Genomic DNA, 17,423 nt, shown 5'->3' with positions numbered 1-17,423 from the left:
TGGTCATCTTAACTTATAAAAATGGCTTATTTTTAATTTATCCTGTAAATTAAAATGCATAATTTATTTAAAATATCCAGGAAACCCAATTTGAGAATCAAACATTGCCCCAGCTAATGCTGCTTCTGGTGATAGAAGAAGGTGGAAGAACAAGACTTTCTGGGCCATGTTAAGTGTCACTCATCATGGCCATGAGAACAAGTATGGAATGCTTAGCCAAGTTCTTTGCATGACTTGCCTCACTGAGTTCTCACAACAGGCCCCTGGAGTAAGCAGTATTATTATCCTCATTTTACAGGAGATAAATGGGGCTCAGGTAGGAGTGTCTAGGGCAAGAGTCAAATTTGACTTAGCCTAATTCCAGCGCCCTCATTTTCTCTGCTACAGCTCTCACTGCCTCCCCCAGAAAGCCTGAATGGAGAGTGCACCCTCCTCAGTGCATGCACAGAGGAAGCCTGGTATTCTGCTTCCAATCGATTCCACAGAGAAGTGGGGATGGCAGGGTCTAAGAACAGCACACTATACCTTGCCTCTCAGAGCCCTGAGTTCTGGCCCTGCAGCAGGATGTGTGTTCCCTTACCTATGCCAGCAACTCCCCTCCACCACAGCCTGCCCTGCCCCACTCCCAGCGGACTCTGAGGGCTGGCAGGGGGTTACCACAATGCTTAAGGTGGATGGTGTGTCTGCCTCTGCCATCATCACTTTCACGAAGCTTAACTGGCCGAGCCTCCACCCCAGCCCCAGCTCTATCCAGATTCCAACCCTGCCAGTCCATAGCCAGCCATGGCTGCCTTTGTCAGGGAAGACAGGAGCAAAGGGCCACACTGAGCCCAAGTGAGGGGGAGGCTGGCCCACCCTTAGAAAAGAGGGTTCCCTGCCTACCAGAGTCCCACTGGGAAACCAGGTCACTTAGGGCCACCTGCCTGCCTCTCTCCTTGGCCTGGGCTTTCAAGAGGTTTGAGTCAGTTGGCCTTGGTTTCGGTCCTCAGCAATCCCACTTGTAATCTGTCCCCCTGGGAAATTTGCTGAACCTTTCTGACCTCAGTTTCCCAGTCCACAAAGTGGGACATTTGGGTGATGGTGAACCCTTGATAAGTGGCTCAGATATGCCCTCTGCAATCTGAGGGTTCCTCCCCTACTGACTTCTCCAGTCCTAACTTCCTCCCCATATTGAGAACACATAACTAGCCAGGCGTGCGGTATTCAGCTGCCCAAGGAAGACTCAGTATAGCAATCCCCAGAAACCGCACACACCCTGCCAGCCGCATGTGGCTCCAGGGAAGGTAAGGCTACAGGTGAGGGTGGGGCGAATTGTAGCTTGGGAATCCAGAGGCTGGGAGGAATGCGAAGATGGGGCTGCAAGGGAGGCAGGTGTCCAGGGCCTTGGGAGGCGGCACCTGCTGGTTTCCACCAGGGGGCACTCTACACCAAGTCAAACTCGAGGCCGTGTCTGAGAGAGCCTCCCTGCCCTAGCCCTTCCTGGCAGAGGTCAGCCTCACTGGGGAAACATTTCTCAGCCGAGGCTGCTTCAGTCTCTTAGCAGGACAAGGAAAATGGCATCAGCACATCATCTCCAGAGGCGTTGAGGTGCCAGGAAGCCTGGATCTGACTAATGATGTTCAACCCAGGACAGCTTCCTTCTGGTCCTGCCTGGCTTTCCTGACTGCTGGTCACATGGAGTCCTGGGGCCATGGGGTGAGAAGAGGGGGCAGGGACCCTGAGCACTTCCTTCAGGAGGCAGGCTCCAGTGGTGGAGACTGAGGGGTCCCGCTTGGGGTATCAAGTGAGCAGACCCTGGTAGGGCAACACCCAGACAGCTTTCCTGGAGCCAAGCCCAAATGCTAGGGCCCAGTTGCCTACCCTGGCATCTGGTGGGTGCTCACTGCCTGTGCTCACACAGGGTGCATCCCAGGGGCATTGTGGGAGATGAAGGAAGATCCATAGGGTGAATAGGTGGGTGGAACAGTCCAAGACAGCAGGGGCCATCTTCCCAGCTTGAGGTATGAAGGGCAGTGAACAGAAAAACCTGGGTTTGAATTCCCACTCCCACCATGTTAAACCATGTGACTTGTGGTGGCTCACAGTTTCACTGGAATACTCACCTCAGAGTGCTGTAGGGTGAATGTGTTTGGTCCACAGTCAGCACCTCAGCACCAGCTAGCTGTCATTATTAATGAGGGGGTGGTGCAGTGTGGGGGTGATGTTGCGAGAATCCTGGCCTGAGTCTAAGAAGACCTGGCATTCCCAGCAGCCCCCATGTGAGCTCATTGACTATGTGGCCAGTGTCAGTCAGAGCTGCTCCCAGCTGAGTCACATAGCTCGCTCTCTATGAATGCCCTTCACGGTGCTGCCTGGCAGGCCCAGGAGCTGTTCCCTAGTTGTGCTGAGCTTAGCTGAGTTGTGGCGTGCCCTTAAAAGCTACTGCCAAGTAAGGTGGGTGAGGGCAAGGCAGGGGCTGGGGCAGAGGGGTGCTTAGACTGCAGTTCTCCTTTCCGCTCTTCTCCTGAGACTTCTCTCTCTTGGCTGGTGAGCAGAGCCCACCATACCTGCCCTTCCACTCTGTTCTCCTCAAAGCAAATGCCCGTGCCCTGGGGCCTTGCCATCCCCACTGCAGGCTGAGGTCACTCCCCACACACAACACTGCCCCCTGATGCAGTGGGGGAAGGGAGGCATATGGGCCTACCCAGGGCACAAGTACATGGCACAGATAGGACAGAGGTTCAGTCACTGTCTCCCAGGGAGGCCTCTCTGCTCTGTGACTGAAGAGCTGAGGTTGGATCATAGGCCTGGCCAGGAGAAGGGTAGGACCTGGGAAAGAAAATAAGGGCAGCCAGCACGTCCAAGGGGAGAACTAACATTGCCACACACACACACACACACCTGGGAGGTTGGTCTCATTTCTCTTACCCTTAGATGAACTTGCAGTGGGCATTGTATTCTTGGAGCTCTTCCCCCCCTTCCTGTAGTCACAGTGCTCTGATATCTAATATAGATTTACCTGTTTCTTACACCAGTGCAGATGCCTTGTGGGAGCTAAGCTCCTGGGACAAATCAGGTTGCTTTAGCAAGTCAGCACATCTCATTAGTAGACCTCAGGATTGGTTCAGTTATAGATTGGTTGCCCAATCAAGGCAATGTGGAAAGGGGAGATGTTTAGGAAAGCAGGGATAAGAAACTTCCCAGCCTTTCTGAGAAAGGCACTAAAAGATACGTTTTTCCTTCGTTAGACGTGAAGGAGGAAGTGTTAGCTCCTGATGCTGGTGTCAAGCCTTTTTTAATAATAAAGGAACTTTGATGAGGGTGAAGCAGACACTCAAGGAAGCAAACAGAACTGGGGGGAAAGTTTTTCAAGCTACTGAATCTAGCCATTTGTCAAGTCCATATATTATGAAGGCTTTTCCATTAAAGAAGCCAACAAATCACCCCTTAAGCAAATTTTAACTGTATTTTGGCTTCCCAGCAACTGAAAGTTTCTTTACTGATTATTCTCTTTTGACCAAAGATAAAAATGAAAATATAAGAAGGCCGCTAGGTAAAATACAGGACCTTCAGTTAAATCTGAATTTCAGATCAATAATGAATACCTTTATAGTAGATATGATGTCCCATGCAATATCTGGAAAACAGTTATACTAAAGATATAACTGGGAATTTTGTATTTTTATTTGCTAAATCTGGTGATCCTATTTTAGTAGCTTGTCCAAATTTACTCTGTTAGAAAAAGGAAAAACCTAGATATGGACACTATGCTTAATTCTGAAGTGCCTACAACACCAGGTCATGGGACAGACTCCTTCCTCTCATCCCCCACTCCCCTTTGTCACCCTCCACTTTTGTGTGTTTAGAGAATACAGAGAAATGTTACTCAGCATCCATAAAGGTCCCCAAGTTCTGTCCCAGCTCCAAGGTTCTCAGGCTTGGTGCTCAGTGCTTCCATGTTTTGGGTTCTGGCTCCATCTCTGCTCTGTACAACCAAAAGGCTCCATCTCCTTTTTACTGTGTACTTTGCACTGCTCCCCTCAGCACGTCAAACTGCTGTTCGCTTGAGTCCAAAGCCATGGTCACTTCTCTGGCTTGGGGCTTTTCTGTTCTCTTCAAGCACTTATGTTCCCACCTGGCAACTGCCTCTGCTCCCAGCTGTTCCAGGTGACTCCCCAGAGGCAGTCTGGCCCCTCCTCTGTACTGTCCTTCTGCTTTCCCCAGAGAGCACCAGCAGCAGAGGCTGTTTATCCACTGCCAAGGCCTGGGGCAAGACAACACTGCCTCAGGCAGCCAGCAGCCCACTGCCAGGTGGTGACAGGAATCGACACCATGAGCGCTGGCTATGCTTATTTTATCTACGTAACAGTGGTTGGTTCTGTCATCTCCGACACGATACAGCAGAGGCAGGGGGACAGAGGAGACAAGGATGGTAATGGGAGGAATACTCTGCTGGTGTTCTCCCAATAGTTGTTCCTCTGCCTCTGTAAACTCTGTATGCACGTGTTTAAACAAGATAACACTGGCCCCTTGGAGCTGCCTTTCCCATAGCCTGCCACAACCACCATGTCAATGAGGTTGATGGCTGCAAAAACATCATTTGGCTGTTCCATAACCAGGTTTTTCTTTTTGATTTTTCACAACTGTTCAATGATGAAATAATGATGCTGTATTTCCAGGAATGGAACAAGAAGGTGAGCCATTAGCAGCCAGTGGACCAGGGATGGTGACCACCTGCCACTGGGTGCCTCTTCACCTGGGCATGGAGACAGTGCCCCCAACCTCCCCACTAACATGACTGCCATACACACCAGGCATTTGGAGATTGTGCTGGAGGTTTTCAGGTTGCTGTTTGTGCCCATTTACAAGGTCACTGAAAAACATACCTTCTTCTAAATCCAGATCAGCAGATTGAAAAGATCAAACATAGCGTCTGACGTGTGAAAGGCTTTGCCATCCTCCATTTGTTCTCAGAGGTCATTGTCATCATTGTTCTTGTTCCACAGACTTGAGGAACTGATACCCAGAGGTCCCATGACTTGACTAAGACCTTTCCAAGATCCGGGTGCACTTGCATTTAAGGGACTCATTCCTCACAGCAAGGTGTCTTGTTTTAAATCCAAGAAAACACCAGATAAAGGGCATTCTAAATATATTTTTTTCTATAGATGCTGATGTCCTGATTCCTGGAAAACAAGAATTAGCTTGTCTGCTTGAGGATGTGATTGGTTCTTTATTAAAACAACACACTAGAAATTTGTATGCAGGCTACCAGCTTCATTATGATACCAACATCTTCCAGCAAAAGAAGAACATTTGCAGCCAGATATTTTGGTAAGAATTTTATTTTATTCTGTGTTAAGTATGATTGCCTTTGCTCTCGGCTTCTCATTTGAGGGAGGGGGTGACCTGAGAGCACACAAAGGAGGCTTCTTGGTTTTGTGGGCTGAGAGCACCCAGAGGCCCGGGTACTGGCCAATGGCATAATCTTCACCCCCAAACTAGGGAACTGCTCCATGTCAGCCTGAGAAACAGAGTCTTCAGTGTGACCATGATTGCTGGAGGCCTGGGCTCCAGTGACTCAGGGCTCTGAGGACACACAGAGTCTCAGATCGTGGGTGCATAAGGCAAGTACTTCTCTGAGAAGGCTGTGCTTCCTCAAGCTGCTCTGTGCCTTGCTTGGAAACAGTCCAGCCAGACACTTAAATCAGAAATCATGAGGAGGGGGCAGTAGCCCCTAGCAACTTAAAGTGGGACAACCCTCTGGGTGGGTCACATGCAGATGATCATGCAGGTGCTGGCTGGCTGGGTCACACAGGTGTTGACTGGGGGGTTGTGCAATGATGTTTCATGTTCTGTGGAGCTGGGTACCTTCAGGTGGTGATCGAAATCCCAGATAGTAGTGGAAGAAATGAAGTCAGTGGTCCTCAAATACTTGAGATTTGGGTTTAATTGATCTGGGTTGGGTCCCAGACATCAGTGTATTTTTTAATTCTCAGGTGAACCTAATGTCCAGCATGGCCTCACACTGCACATAGCTGTCTTTGCTGAGGCCTGAGCCAGGTTTGTAAGGGTGAGGAGTCAAGTGAAGCAGCCTGTATCCCACCTAGGTCGGACACTTGCTGCAGGGCACTTCCAGGGTGTTTAACCTATCTGACCTCCCTTTCTGCAATAGGGTTGGGAAACAGCTGAAACTGGCCCTTTAACTCTTTTCAGTCCTAGTGCATTGTAAGTCTATAAAATCTCTAGATATTATCCTTTGAGCTGGGTTTATAGCATCACCTGGTTTGAAAAGAAAACTCACCTGCTTTTGTGGAAGGTTCCAAACACCAGGTTTTCATGTCCCCTGGTGTCAGGGTACAGATGCTAATCATTTAAGAAAAAGACAAATGGGATATTGCATGAAATACCTGAATTTAGGTATTTGATTGAATTAATTTTATTGCAGTGAAATTTGCATAACAAAATTAACCAATTTAAGGTGGAGAGTTAATTCAGTGGTAATTTACACATACACAGGGTTGTGAACCACCATCTCTCTCCAATTTCAAATGTTTTCATCACCCCCCCAAAAAACCCCATCCTCACCTCCCCCAGCCATGGCATCTACTAACCTTTCTGTCTCTATGGACTTACCTATTCTGATCATTTCATATAAATGGAATTATATGAAATGTGTCTTTTTGTGACTGGCTTCTTTGACTCAGAGTAATATCTTTAAAGTTCATCCACACTGTAACATACATCACAAACAGTGGACAGCTTTGTAAAAAAGGACCAGCAGTGCCATTTGGAACAAAAGGAGTCAGTCAGCACAGGAGAAGCAGCTTCTCCTCCCATTCTTGGTCTCTCTGGGTCAGCCCTTCTGTCTCTTCTCCTTCTCTCCTTTCTCTTTCTCTTTCTCTCTATCTCTTTCTCTCCCCCTCCCTTCCTCTCCCCCTCCCTTCCCCTCTCTCTCTCTCTCTCTCTCTCTCTCTCTCTCTCTCTCTCTCTCTCTCTCTCTCTCTCTCTCTCTCTCTCTCTCTCCATAGAGTCTGGAGAAAATTGTTAGGGAACTTGAGCTTGTATTTAACTAAAATGTTCAGGGAATTAAGGTAACTAAAGGATTCTCTGGTGTTAAATTGTGCTGCCATACTTTGCCCACAATTTTGTCAAACGGAGGACCTGCTTTGCAGCAGGAAGCCAGAGGCCAGCCAGTATGGGTTCTGGGCTTTTCATTTGGGAGCCCTATGCTGAAACTTGCACCCAGCCATGGGCACCCTTGGCTCCAGCACTTGTAGGCTTTTCCTGTCACACTCTCCTGCCCATTCCAACCAGCTGTGGCTTCGTTGCTCACCAGCTTCCCAAACTTCAGCTCAATGGCCTTCCTGACTCCTAAAGACTGGTGGCTTCTCCCTGTAGCTGACCCTTCTGAGCACTCCCCGTCATGAGTAGCCACTGCACATCTGAATTGTTGTGGGAAGAAAGATGGTGCCCTCTGCCCATTCCTGGCCAGAGTATCCAAAATGAAGAAGGCAGCTGTGAATCCAGCTATTCCTACAGGCTGACCTTCAAGACCAGGACCAGGGGGCAGCTTGGAAAGAGCATCCTCCTCCATCACACACCTCCCTCATACCTTCCCAGCTTTCTTCACATAGCCTTTCTCCAAAACATACACTCTTCCTCCCTGCTGTGGATAGCAGGGATGTGAGGTTACCATGGGAATCCAGGTAGGGAGGAAAGAGTATGTCCTAGAAGGATAGAAGATTCAGAGAGAGGGAAATTGAAGTAGTAGAAATTGGGGAGGTTGATAGAAGTGGAAAGGCAGGCTGATGTCAAGTTGAGAAACTTGTACTTTTTCATGATCAATAGGAGCTATTTAAAGAAGTAAGCATGGGACTAATCAGAATTGCTTATAGGAAGAATGATGGCAGCAGGGTATTAAGTCAACACTCACCTCTTAATTGGTCTTGCTGATTTACCCTTGACCCTTCCACCTCTTCTCAATATTGCAGCTGGAGCAAGGCTCTTAAAACCTAAATCTGATTAGATCTGTCACTGACACACACATCCCAGTGGATTCCCATGTCCCTCCTCTATCTGGGCCACCATTATACATTACATCATCTCTTGGTCCATCCCCTACTCACTCAGCACCAACAATGCCAGCCTCCTTGATATTCCTCAACTGTGCCAGGTCTTCATACACTCTGTCCTCTTTCCAGAGCACCCATCCCCCTAGATATTTACATGGCTCACAAACTTACCTTCTTCAGACTTTGCCCCAAATGTCACTGTCTTTTGAGGCTTTTATTAACTGCCTGTCTGTGTCACAATGGGATAGGTGACACAGTAACTGGGTCACAGGTAACCTGTCCATCATAGTGACTCAAAGACTCAGGCTAATGGAACAGTGGTGCTGGTAGCTAGGCCAGATGGCAAAGGGAAAGATTGAGGTATAGAAGGGTCTCACATCAGCAATGAAATGGTTCTGGAAGTCACACTCCACTTGCAATTCATTGCTCCAGCTACCCACCAGGGGTTGAGAAAGTACAGCCCTACAACATGTCTGGAAGAAGAGGATTGAAAGTATTTGGAAAATAACACTCATGACTGCACTAACTGCCACCCTACCCTGACATTCTTCTTTACTGCCTTACTTTTTTTTATAGCATGTGTTATTACCTCATACAGTTACATATTTTTCTTTTTTTCTTTTATTGTTGTTCAATTACAGTTGTCCCAATTTTTCCCCAATTGCTCTTCCCTGCCCTGCCCAGCCTCCCCCCACCCGCTCCAACAGTCAATTCCCACCCTGTTGCCCGTGTCCATGGGTCCTTTATACTTGTTCCTTGACTAGACTCCTCTTCCTTCTCCCATTACCCTTTCCCCTCTCCTCTCTGGTTGCTGTGAGTTTGTTCATTATTTCCATGTCTCTTGTTATTTTTTGCTTGTTTGTTTGTTTTGTTCATTAGGTTCCAGTTATCGGTGAGATCATATGGTATTTGTTTTTCACCACCTGGTTTATTTTACTAAGTGTAATACTCTCCTGTTACATCCATGCTGTAACAAAGGGTAAGAGTTCCCTCTTTTATTCTGCTGCATAGTATTCCATTGTGTAAATGTACCACAGTTTTTTGATACACTCATTTACTGATGGGCACTTAGGCTATTCCCAGCATTTGGCTATTGTAAATAACGCTGGTATGCCCTGAGCTGTGTGGCTCAATTGGTCGGACATTTTTCCACAGAGTGAAGAGTTGCCTGGTTGGATTTCAAACATGCTTAGTTTGCAGGTTTGGTCCCAGCTGGGCCTCATGCAGGAGGTAGCCAATGTTTCTCTCTCTCATTGATAGTCACATATTTTAATAGTTTTATTCAGGTGTAAGGTACATATGATAAAATTCACCCATTCTAAGTATGTAATTCAATGATTTTTAGTAAACCTATAGAATTACACAACCATTACCATAATCCAGTTTTAGGGCATTTACATCACCCAAAAGAGCTCCCTTGTGTTCATTGCAATTAATTTTCCCTTCTACCTCTAGCCCAAGGAAAGCCTTGATTTGCCTTCTTTATCTATGAATTTCCTATTTCTGGACATCTTATGCAAGTGAAATCATATGTTATGTAGTTTTTTGCATCAGGCTTCCTTCGTTTAGCATAAGGTTTCTAAGGTTCATTCATGTTCTCATGAGTATCAGTAGTTTGTTCCATTTTAGCTGAATAAGACTCCATCGTATGGCTGTGGATTTTGTTTGTCCACTTACCAGTTGATTTGTAGCTTTATGTCTACCATATAGTCTATTGTGAATAATTGTCCGTGTAACATGAAAATAAGGTACATTCTGCCCTCATTGTGAGGAGTGTCCTATACATATCAATTAGATAAAATTAATCGATAGTATTGTCCAAGCCTTCTATATCATTGCTGATATTCTGCTTAGTTGTCCTATCAATTATTGAGATTGGGATATTGACATCTCCAATTCTTGTTATTCAGTTGTCTGCTGACAGTTTTTGTTACATGTATTTTGAGGCTGTCTTGTTAAGTCTGCATATATTTATAATAGTTATAGCTTCTTGATGTGTTCACCCTTTTTCCATTGTAAAATATTCTCTTTGTTTCTTTTCCTAATGTCTATTTTATTTTATTTTATTTTAACATAGTTCCAGCTGTCTTAAGGTTACTTACTGTTGCAAGATATATCTTTTTTCATCCTTTACCTTTCAATGGTTTTATGTCATTGACTCTACAGTCTCTTAGACAGCATATAATTGAATCTTGTTATTTCATAAAGACAATCTTTGCCTTTTGATTAGAGTTTTTAGACCATCCACATTTAATGTAATTATTTAACATTTTGTAATTTGCTTTCTATATGTCACCTCTGTTTTTGTTTCTCTGTCTCTTCTTTACTATCTTGTTTGTAGTAGGTACAAATGCTTGAAGTTGTCCCAGAGGCTGCTTACACTATTCTCATTCTTGTTGTTCTGATTGCTTGTTTTTTGCTTCCTTATGTTCCAAAACATTGATTTCTTAGCTTCATCCACTCTGTTGGTTCTCTGTAACTGTTCTTTATTTTATTTAGTGGATCCTTCATTTCTTTTTTTTTTTTTTTTTTTTTGGATTCATATGTATTTATTACAATTTTTATATTCAGCAATACAGCTATAGTAGGTGATGTTAACTTTCCATAGTCATCCAAAGACAGCTCTGACAGAAAATCAACAAGAAAACAGTGCCCTTCAGTGACACATTAGAGGATATTGGTTTCGCACATTTAGAGAACTTTATCCCAAATCAAAAGAATATATATTCAGGAGACAACAAAGAAAGAATGACCTCTAAACTTAGGGAAAATACATGCTTTTTAAAAAAGTGAAAACAATATACAAAAAATGAACAAAAATCAATGGAGATATATTTGCATCAATACACGTTTTCAATGTTCCTCACTGGAGTACCTGGAAATGGAACAACTCCCATCTAGCTGCAATACTATTCCTAGGTTGTTCTGGACCCTGGACTTTGTCTTGTAACAAAACTAAAACCATAGAGCCTCTGGATCAGGTAATGAGTCCTAGACACACACATTGAATTCTGATGTTGAGTAGAGTTCCCAAATGGGTACAGCTTTTCCAAATTTTTTCTTTGCTATGTTCTCTCCACTATCAATTTTGATATATCGACAGAGCTATGAAAGAAGATTAAGAATGTTACCAAATTTGTTAATTTTCAAGACTTTTCTTCAATATAAATCAGTGATGTTGAATAACGATAGAAAATGATGGGTTTTTGTTAAATTCGTCACATTTTTTCTTTCCCTCTAGTGTCAATTCCCAATGTTGAGTAAGCTTTGAGCACAAGTTAAAAGTTTTGCCACATTATTGACATTTGAACGGTTTTCCTCCAGAATGAATACTGTCATGATGGCTAAGACCTACTGATGATGGAAAAATATGGCATTTACAATACATTTATACAGTTTCTCTTCAGTATGAATGACATGATATGACCTAAGTTTTAAAGAGTATAAAAATATGGAACGCTTTACGAATTTGCATGTCATCCTTGCGCAGGGGCCATGCTAATCTTCTCTGTATCATTCCAATTTTAGTATATGTGCTGCCGAAGCAAGCACGATCCTTCATTTCTTAATGAATCTTTTTTATGCTGTTGAGGTCCTCACTAAGCTCCTTGAGCATCCTTATAGCCAGTGCCTTGAACTCTGCACCTGATAGATTGCTTATCTCCATTTTGTTTAGTTCTTTTTCTGGAGTTTTAATCTGTTCTTTCATTTGGGCCATGTTTCTTTGTCTCCTCATTTTGGCAGCTTCCCTGTGTTTGTTTTTATGTATTAGGTAGAGCTGCTATGACTTCCTTCTTCGGTAACATGGCCTAATGTAGTAACTGTCCTGTAGGATCCAGTGGCACAGCTGGGTACTCAAGATGCACCCTCCATGTGGCCTGAGTACATCCTCCTCTTGTAGATGAGACTTGATTTTGTTGGCAGGTCAATAGGAGATATTTACTCAGCCCAGTCAGCTGCAAGGACTGGCTGTGACCACTGACCTCCAACCTCCACCCTATGTGGAAAATCATCTGTGCAGGGGCAGGGTGGTAGTGCTCTGACATGGTCTGTAGCTATCCAGTGAGTGTGCAAGCTCTGGGGGTTCCTGGGTGGTGCAAGATAAGGCAAGCCATAATCTGTGTTCTGCTGGGGCCACCCAGCATGAGCTACAAAGCAATCTGCAAATGGCTGCTACTTGTACTGGGCTTGAAGGTTCCCAGGCAAAGTCAAGCTGTGAACCAAGGCTGGCTGTTGCTAGTACCAGGCCTGGGGACACTTAGCAAGAGGTATGGGGGTTGGGGGTGGCTGAGGCCAGCTGTTGCTTGTTTGAGAGAATTTAGGGAGATTTTAGCAGGAACAGAGACAAGCCATTCATACAGAAAATCCATGTTAACAGCTTGGGTGGGACCATAAGTTGGGTGGGGCTGAATATCAAGGAATCATCCGAGTGGGGCATACAGTGTAAGCCAGGTTGATGAAGTCTCAGATATGGTATCCACCTGCCAGTTCTGTTGCTCTGTGAGGGGAAGGCTCAGAAAAGGAGCAATCATCTCTGCCCACAGTTCTCTCTGGGAGAAAGCTGTCCCCCAGCTCTCAGCCTGATGCGAGACACTTCAGTTCCTCCCCATATCCCACTGGTGCCCTTTAAGCTGCTACCCAAGTGCTGGAGCTCAGAGGGAGTGAGTCTGAGTAAGCCCATGTATGGCCCTTTAAGAGGAATTGCTTGGGAATCCAGCAGTTTCTCCCACTGACTCAATGCCTCTTGTTTTTACAGCCAGAGGTTATTGGGACTTATCTTCTTGGCACAGGAACCCTGAGTTAGGAGTCCTGGTATGGGGCTGAGACCCCTCACTCCTGAAATATCCCTCCCAATTTTCATCCACCAAATGTTGGTGTGGGACCAGCCCATTCCTTGTCTCTGCATCTCCGCCCCTCCTACCAGTCTTGATGGATGTGGTTTCTTTCAGTCAGTTGTTGGACTTCCATTCAACTCGATTTCTGGTGGTTCTGAGTGATGGTTGTTCTATAGTTTAGTTGTAATTTTGATGTGGTTGTGTGAGGAGGTGAGCCTGCATTTTCATCTTTACCAGAAGTCGGTATATATATTTATTTGGAAAGCACTGTTTCCTTGGCTCTAGTCTAAAGGAACATAAGCAATATGAAAAATCCTAAAGGTGAAGGAAATTGAGAGACCAGAGAAAAGGATATAAAATGGAATGTATTAATGGATTTTAGTCTCTTTAAGCTTTTACTTTTATGACAAGAGGTCAATGGAGAGCTTTAATACAGAAGAGACTTGAGGCTTTTGAAGAGGATCTACGTTTTAATGAAGTTACTCAAATTCAAATCTTGGATGTGTAATGATGGCAAGGCCTTGGGATCTTAAAAAACTTGTACTTGATGCTTTCCCAAAGTGTTAGAATTTGAGTGCCACAACTCAAAATGACTCATGTTTTTGTCCATTAGTCGTCCATGGATTTCTTTAAATGAAGTTCATGTTAGAGTCCATATCAGTTTCTGCAAAACTGTCCAGGATCCAAGGTTCCATAAGAACCATAGGGGGAGCTCCCCACTCAATACAACACCCTCCATAACCATAGATAGATATTTTCTAGAATATTACTTAATTTTATTGATTTTTTACTACATTCTTCTGTTTCCCTACACTATGCATTTTATCTTAATCTATTTCAGATTAACACTTAATTTTGGTAAAAATTGAAACTTTGCTCCAGGGTAGTTTTATTTCCTTCTTCCTCTTTTGGTGTTATTGTTATCATGTATATATTACCTCTATACATTATAAACTCCAAAACTACTATTATAATAATTGATACATACACATTTATGTTATTAAAAGATAGTAAGAGAACAAATGAGAAAAATATATATACAGTCATGCGCTGCAAAACCATGTGTCAGTCAATGGCAGACTGTATATATGACAGTAGCACGGTAAGATTTTAATAAGATAAAAAATTTCTATCACTTAGTGACATCATAGCCACCATAACATTATAGCACAATGCATTACTGACATGTTTGTGGTGATGCTGGCATACAGTGTTTATAAAATCTACAGTAATGTATAGTAATGTCCTAGGCCTTCACATTTACTCACCAATCACTCAGTGACTCATCCAGAGCAATTTCCAGTCCTGCAAGCCCATTCATAACAAGTGCCCTATCACAGTGTACCATTTTTAAATCTTTTATACTGTATTTTTACTGTACCTTTTCTATGTTTATATACATAAGTATTTGCTATTGTGTTACAATTGTCTATAGTACTTAGTACAGTAACAGTTGTACAGGTTTGTAGCCTAGAAACAACAAGCTATACAATATAGCATAGGTATGTAATAGGCTATACTATCTAGGTTTGTGTAGGTGCACATTAGGATGTTTGCACAATGACAAAATTGCCTAATGACAAATTTCTCAGAATGTGTCCTATCATTGTATTTATAGAGTATTTCATATTAACTCACATATTTATCATTTTCTGTGTGCTTTATTTCTTCACGTGGACTTCATTCCTTACTGCCTGGTTTTATTTTCTTTCACCCTGGAGAACTTCCTCTCTTGTTTCTTATAAGGCAGATTTGTCAGCAAGGGATTTTCTCAGTCTTTGGAAATGTCTTTATTTTGCCTTTATTTTTAAAGGATAGCTATTTGGATATAGAATTTTTGGGTAACAGTTTTTTTGTTTGTTTGCTTGTTTCCTCACTTTAAATATGTCCTTCCATTTCTAGCCTCCACTGTTTCAGATGAGAAGTCAGCTATGTAATGAGCCATTTATATTTTGTTGCTTTCAAGATATGTTCTTTTCATATAATAGTTTTTACTCTAATGTGTTTAAGTGTAGATCTCTTTGTATTTATCCTACTTGGAATATTTTTTGAGCGTGTTACATGTGAAAACTAATATTTTTAAATCAAATTCGGGGAGTTTTTTTTTTTAAACCTGGTTTTCCACAGGTTTCTGTGTAATTTAGTGACCAGCCAATGACTTGACAGATGTTGTTTTCAAATCTTGAGCCAGTAAAGCTTCCATTCTGTACCAATAGATTATGTGTGTAGGAGGGATATTCTGTTCAGGCTAATTTCAAGTTTTCCCTGGCTTTTACTTTCTCTTGGGTCCTTCACACCACCTCAATTTTAGAGCTCACGGGAGTGTGCAGTTACTGTGAGCCCCTCTCTGGTCTCCATAGCACATGCATGTAGCCTAAGTCAGAAACAATGTTTGCCCCCAAAATGACTAAATTCTCAGACAGAGCATTGGTTCTCCCCCATTTACCTGCTGCCAATATTGGCATTTCATTGACAATGCTCTGGGTTGGGCATCTCTCACCACTCAAACTTGAATAAGCCACTTTTGACTTTGTCAGCAAAGTTGACAAAGTTTCCATTATGTGCCCCACCCTGGCAGAGTCTCTGTGATGACTGATCTGGGGTAAGTAAGATAGAAGCACCCCTAGGCAAGAACACCAGACTCCCACTCTTTTTACCTAAAGTACAGCAGTTTTTCAAGCATAAGTGCTTTATCAATTATTGCATGCCTTTGGTCAGTTTCCAGAAAGGTGAAAATGGTTGTTTTGTCAAGTTTGTCTAGATTTATAGCTGCACTTGGGGAAGATGATTTGCTGACCTCATCACTCAGACATAACTAGAAGTCCTGCTTACTAATTTATTTCATATATTATCTGTCTCCCCTGTCCTATTAAGATATAGGCTCTATCCTCCAGGCTTTAATTCCACTACTCCTTTGGTCCCTATTCAAGCACTGTTTAGGGGGAAGGGCAAAGGTTAATGTTAGAGCTATTTTCACAGCACTTTGTTGAGTGCATAAATGAATGTATAAATGAAAGAGAAGTCTAATTGGAGATCAGATGGCCTTCCTGAGGACCTGAGTCAATGATAATATAGAGAGGACATCAGGTTCAAGAGATATTAGGGAGAAAAAATTGACAGTGCTTGCAATGCTGCACAGGGAGGCACTGAGAGTGTCTAGAATTTCTAGGTAGGTGGCATAATGGTTGGTTTGGTGATAGAGTAGTCTTGCAGAAACCAGGCCCTTCACCACAGAATTAAACACACACATACCTGGCCCAGATGTCAGAGAAGCTGAAGGAGACTTGATGGGAAGGTAGGGCTATGGTAGGCCCAGCTGCTGCTTCACATCAATGAAGTGAATCAGCTCATCAGCAACAATGCGTGTGTGCTGCAAAATGGCTGCTGCTTCCCTTCCATCTCCCAGATCTCCCAATAATCTCTCTGTGGCCCATCCTAAAGGAAATCCTGGGAAGTGTTACTTAGCCTAGCCAAGTTTCATTATGAAGCCATCTCAGGTCCTTATTCTTTAGTTTTGGTTATGGGAAGATGTGAGGCCATTCTAAGATTCCAGCCGAACAGCTCTGGGAGGGATAGCTGATGGGTAGAGGAAGAAAAAGCTAGAAAAGACAGACAGACCCATGAGGCAGGAAACCATTTCAACAGTCCAAGGAAGAGCTGATGAGAAGCTGGGTCAAAATAGTGGTGGCAGAAACAGGACAGTCCAAGAAAGTGGAACACACAGAGGTTGATGGCTGGCTGCATGAGGAGGGGAAAGGAGGAAGAAAGAAAGTCAAAGCCCAGCCTTCTGGCTTGAGAAGCTGGGAAAGTACAAGTAGATTGTTGGGAAGTGGGTACAGAGGGAGGGACAGGTTTGGGGAAGACTGCTTGGTTCAGTTCCTGAATGACCCTTCCAGCATGCTTTCTTCTCTCACTATTCCATCTTACCAATTCCAATGCCATCCATTCATCCATCCATCCATCCATCTGTCCTTTCTTCCATATACCATGTGTTCTCTGTGGCCTGCTCTGGGCAAAAGCTCTGTGACTGAAGAGTGATACCCATTGCCCAGCCTCACAGTAGCCATAATCCATGACACCTGTCCCCCACTCATACCATAGTTATTGTCTCTGTCTGCAGCCTCAGAACTTTTGGGTGCCCAAGGCAGGGGACCCTTGGCAGCATTCATCCAGAAGCCTGGTTGACTTCTGCGGGATCAGCCTCTTGGTGACCAAGTGTGTGCAGAGGGAAGCTTTTCTTACTGTTCCACCTACCCATTCTGGTCCACAATGCTAGAAGAGCTTTCATAATTAAGCAGAAGTTCCAGTCAACGTGATGAAGCCCCTCAGACCCCTGCCTACCTTGACACTCTATCCCAGCACATTGTCTTTTATCTTCACTTCTGAATCTGTGAGCAGCTCTGTCCCTGATCTGCTCCTTCTGACTTTCCTTCAGGCACTCTGGACCTTGTGTGCCAGCAAATATCTGGCTTAGCCTGCCTACCACTGGCCTCTTAGCAGTTAACTTGAGTGAAGGCTCCCTGTTTGCCTCCTA

At 44.0% G+C, this 17,423-nt stretch overlaps 1 protein-coding gene and 1 non-coding gene across 3 annotated transcripts in view; one reads left to right on the top strand and one right to left on the bottom strand.

Moving 5' to 3' along the window:
• The first annotated feature begins 5,044 nt into the window (after positions 1–5,044).
• ARHGAP22 (Rho GTPase activating protein 22) overlaps positions 5,045–17,423 on the top strand; it is a 219,781-nt gene continuing 207,402 nt past the window's right edge. Inside the window, exon 1 of one of the 2 annotated variants that reach the window (XM_090278354.1) lies at positions 5,045–5,313. In XM_090278354.1, the coding sequence (XP_090134480.1) occupies positions 5,241–5,313 (73 nt within the window). In that variant the 5' untranslated portion in view covers positions 5,045–5,240. The remainder of the gene's footprint in view (positions 5,314–17,423) is intronic. The other variant, XM_090278352.1, reaches the window with a different exon arrangement.
• On the bottom strand, positions 11,500–11,606 carry LOC150010449 (U6 spliceosomal RNA). The gene has a single exon (XR_016511618.1). It is a non-coding gene; the product is annotated as a U6 spliceosomal RNA (small nuclear RNA).

This window comes from Furipterus horrens, unplaced genomic scaffold (genome assembly GCF_987537825.1).
Source record: "Furipterus horrens unplaced genomic scaffold, mFurHor1.1.pri manual_scaffold_5, whole genome shotgun sequence".
NCBI lineage: Eukaryota > Metazoa > Chordata > Mammalia > Chiroptera > Furipteridae > Furipterus > Furipterus horrens.
The sequence above is the reverse complement of the archived record's forward strand: the minus strand, read 5'-3'. Positions and strand labels throughout refer to the sequence as shown.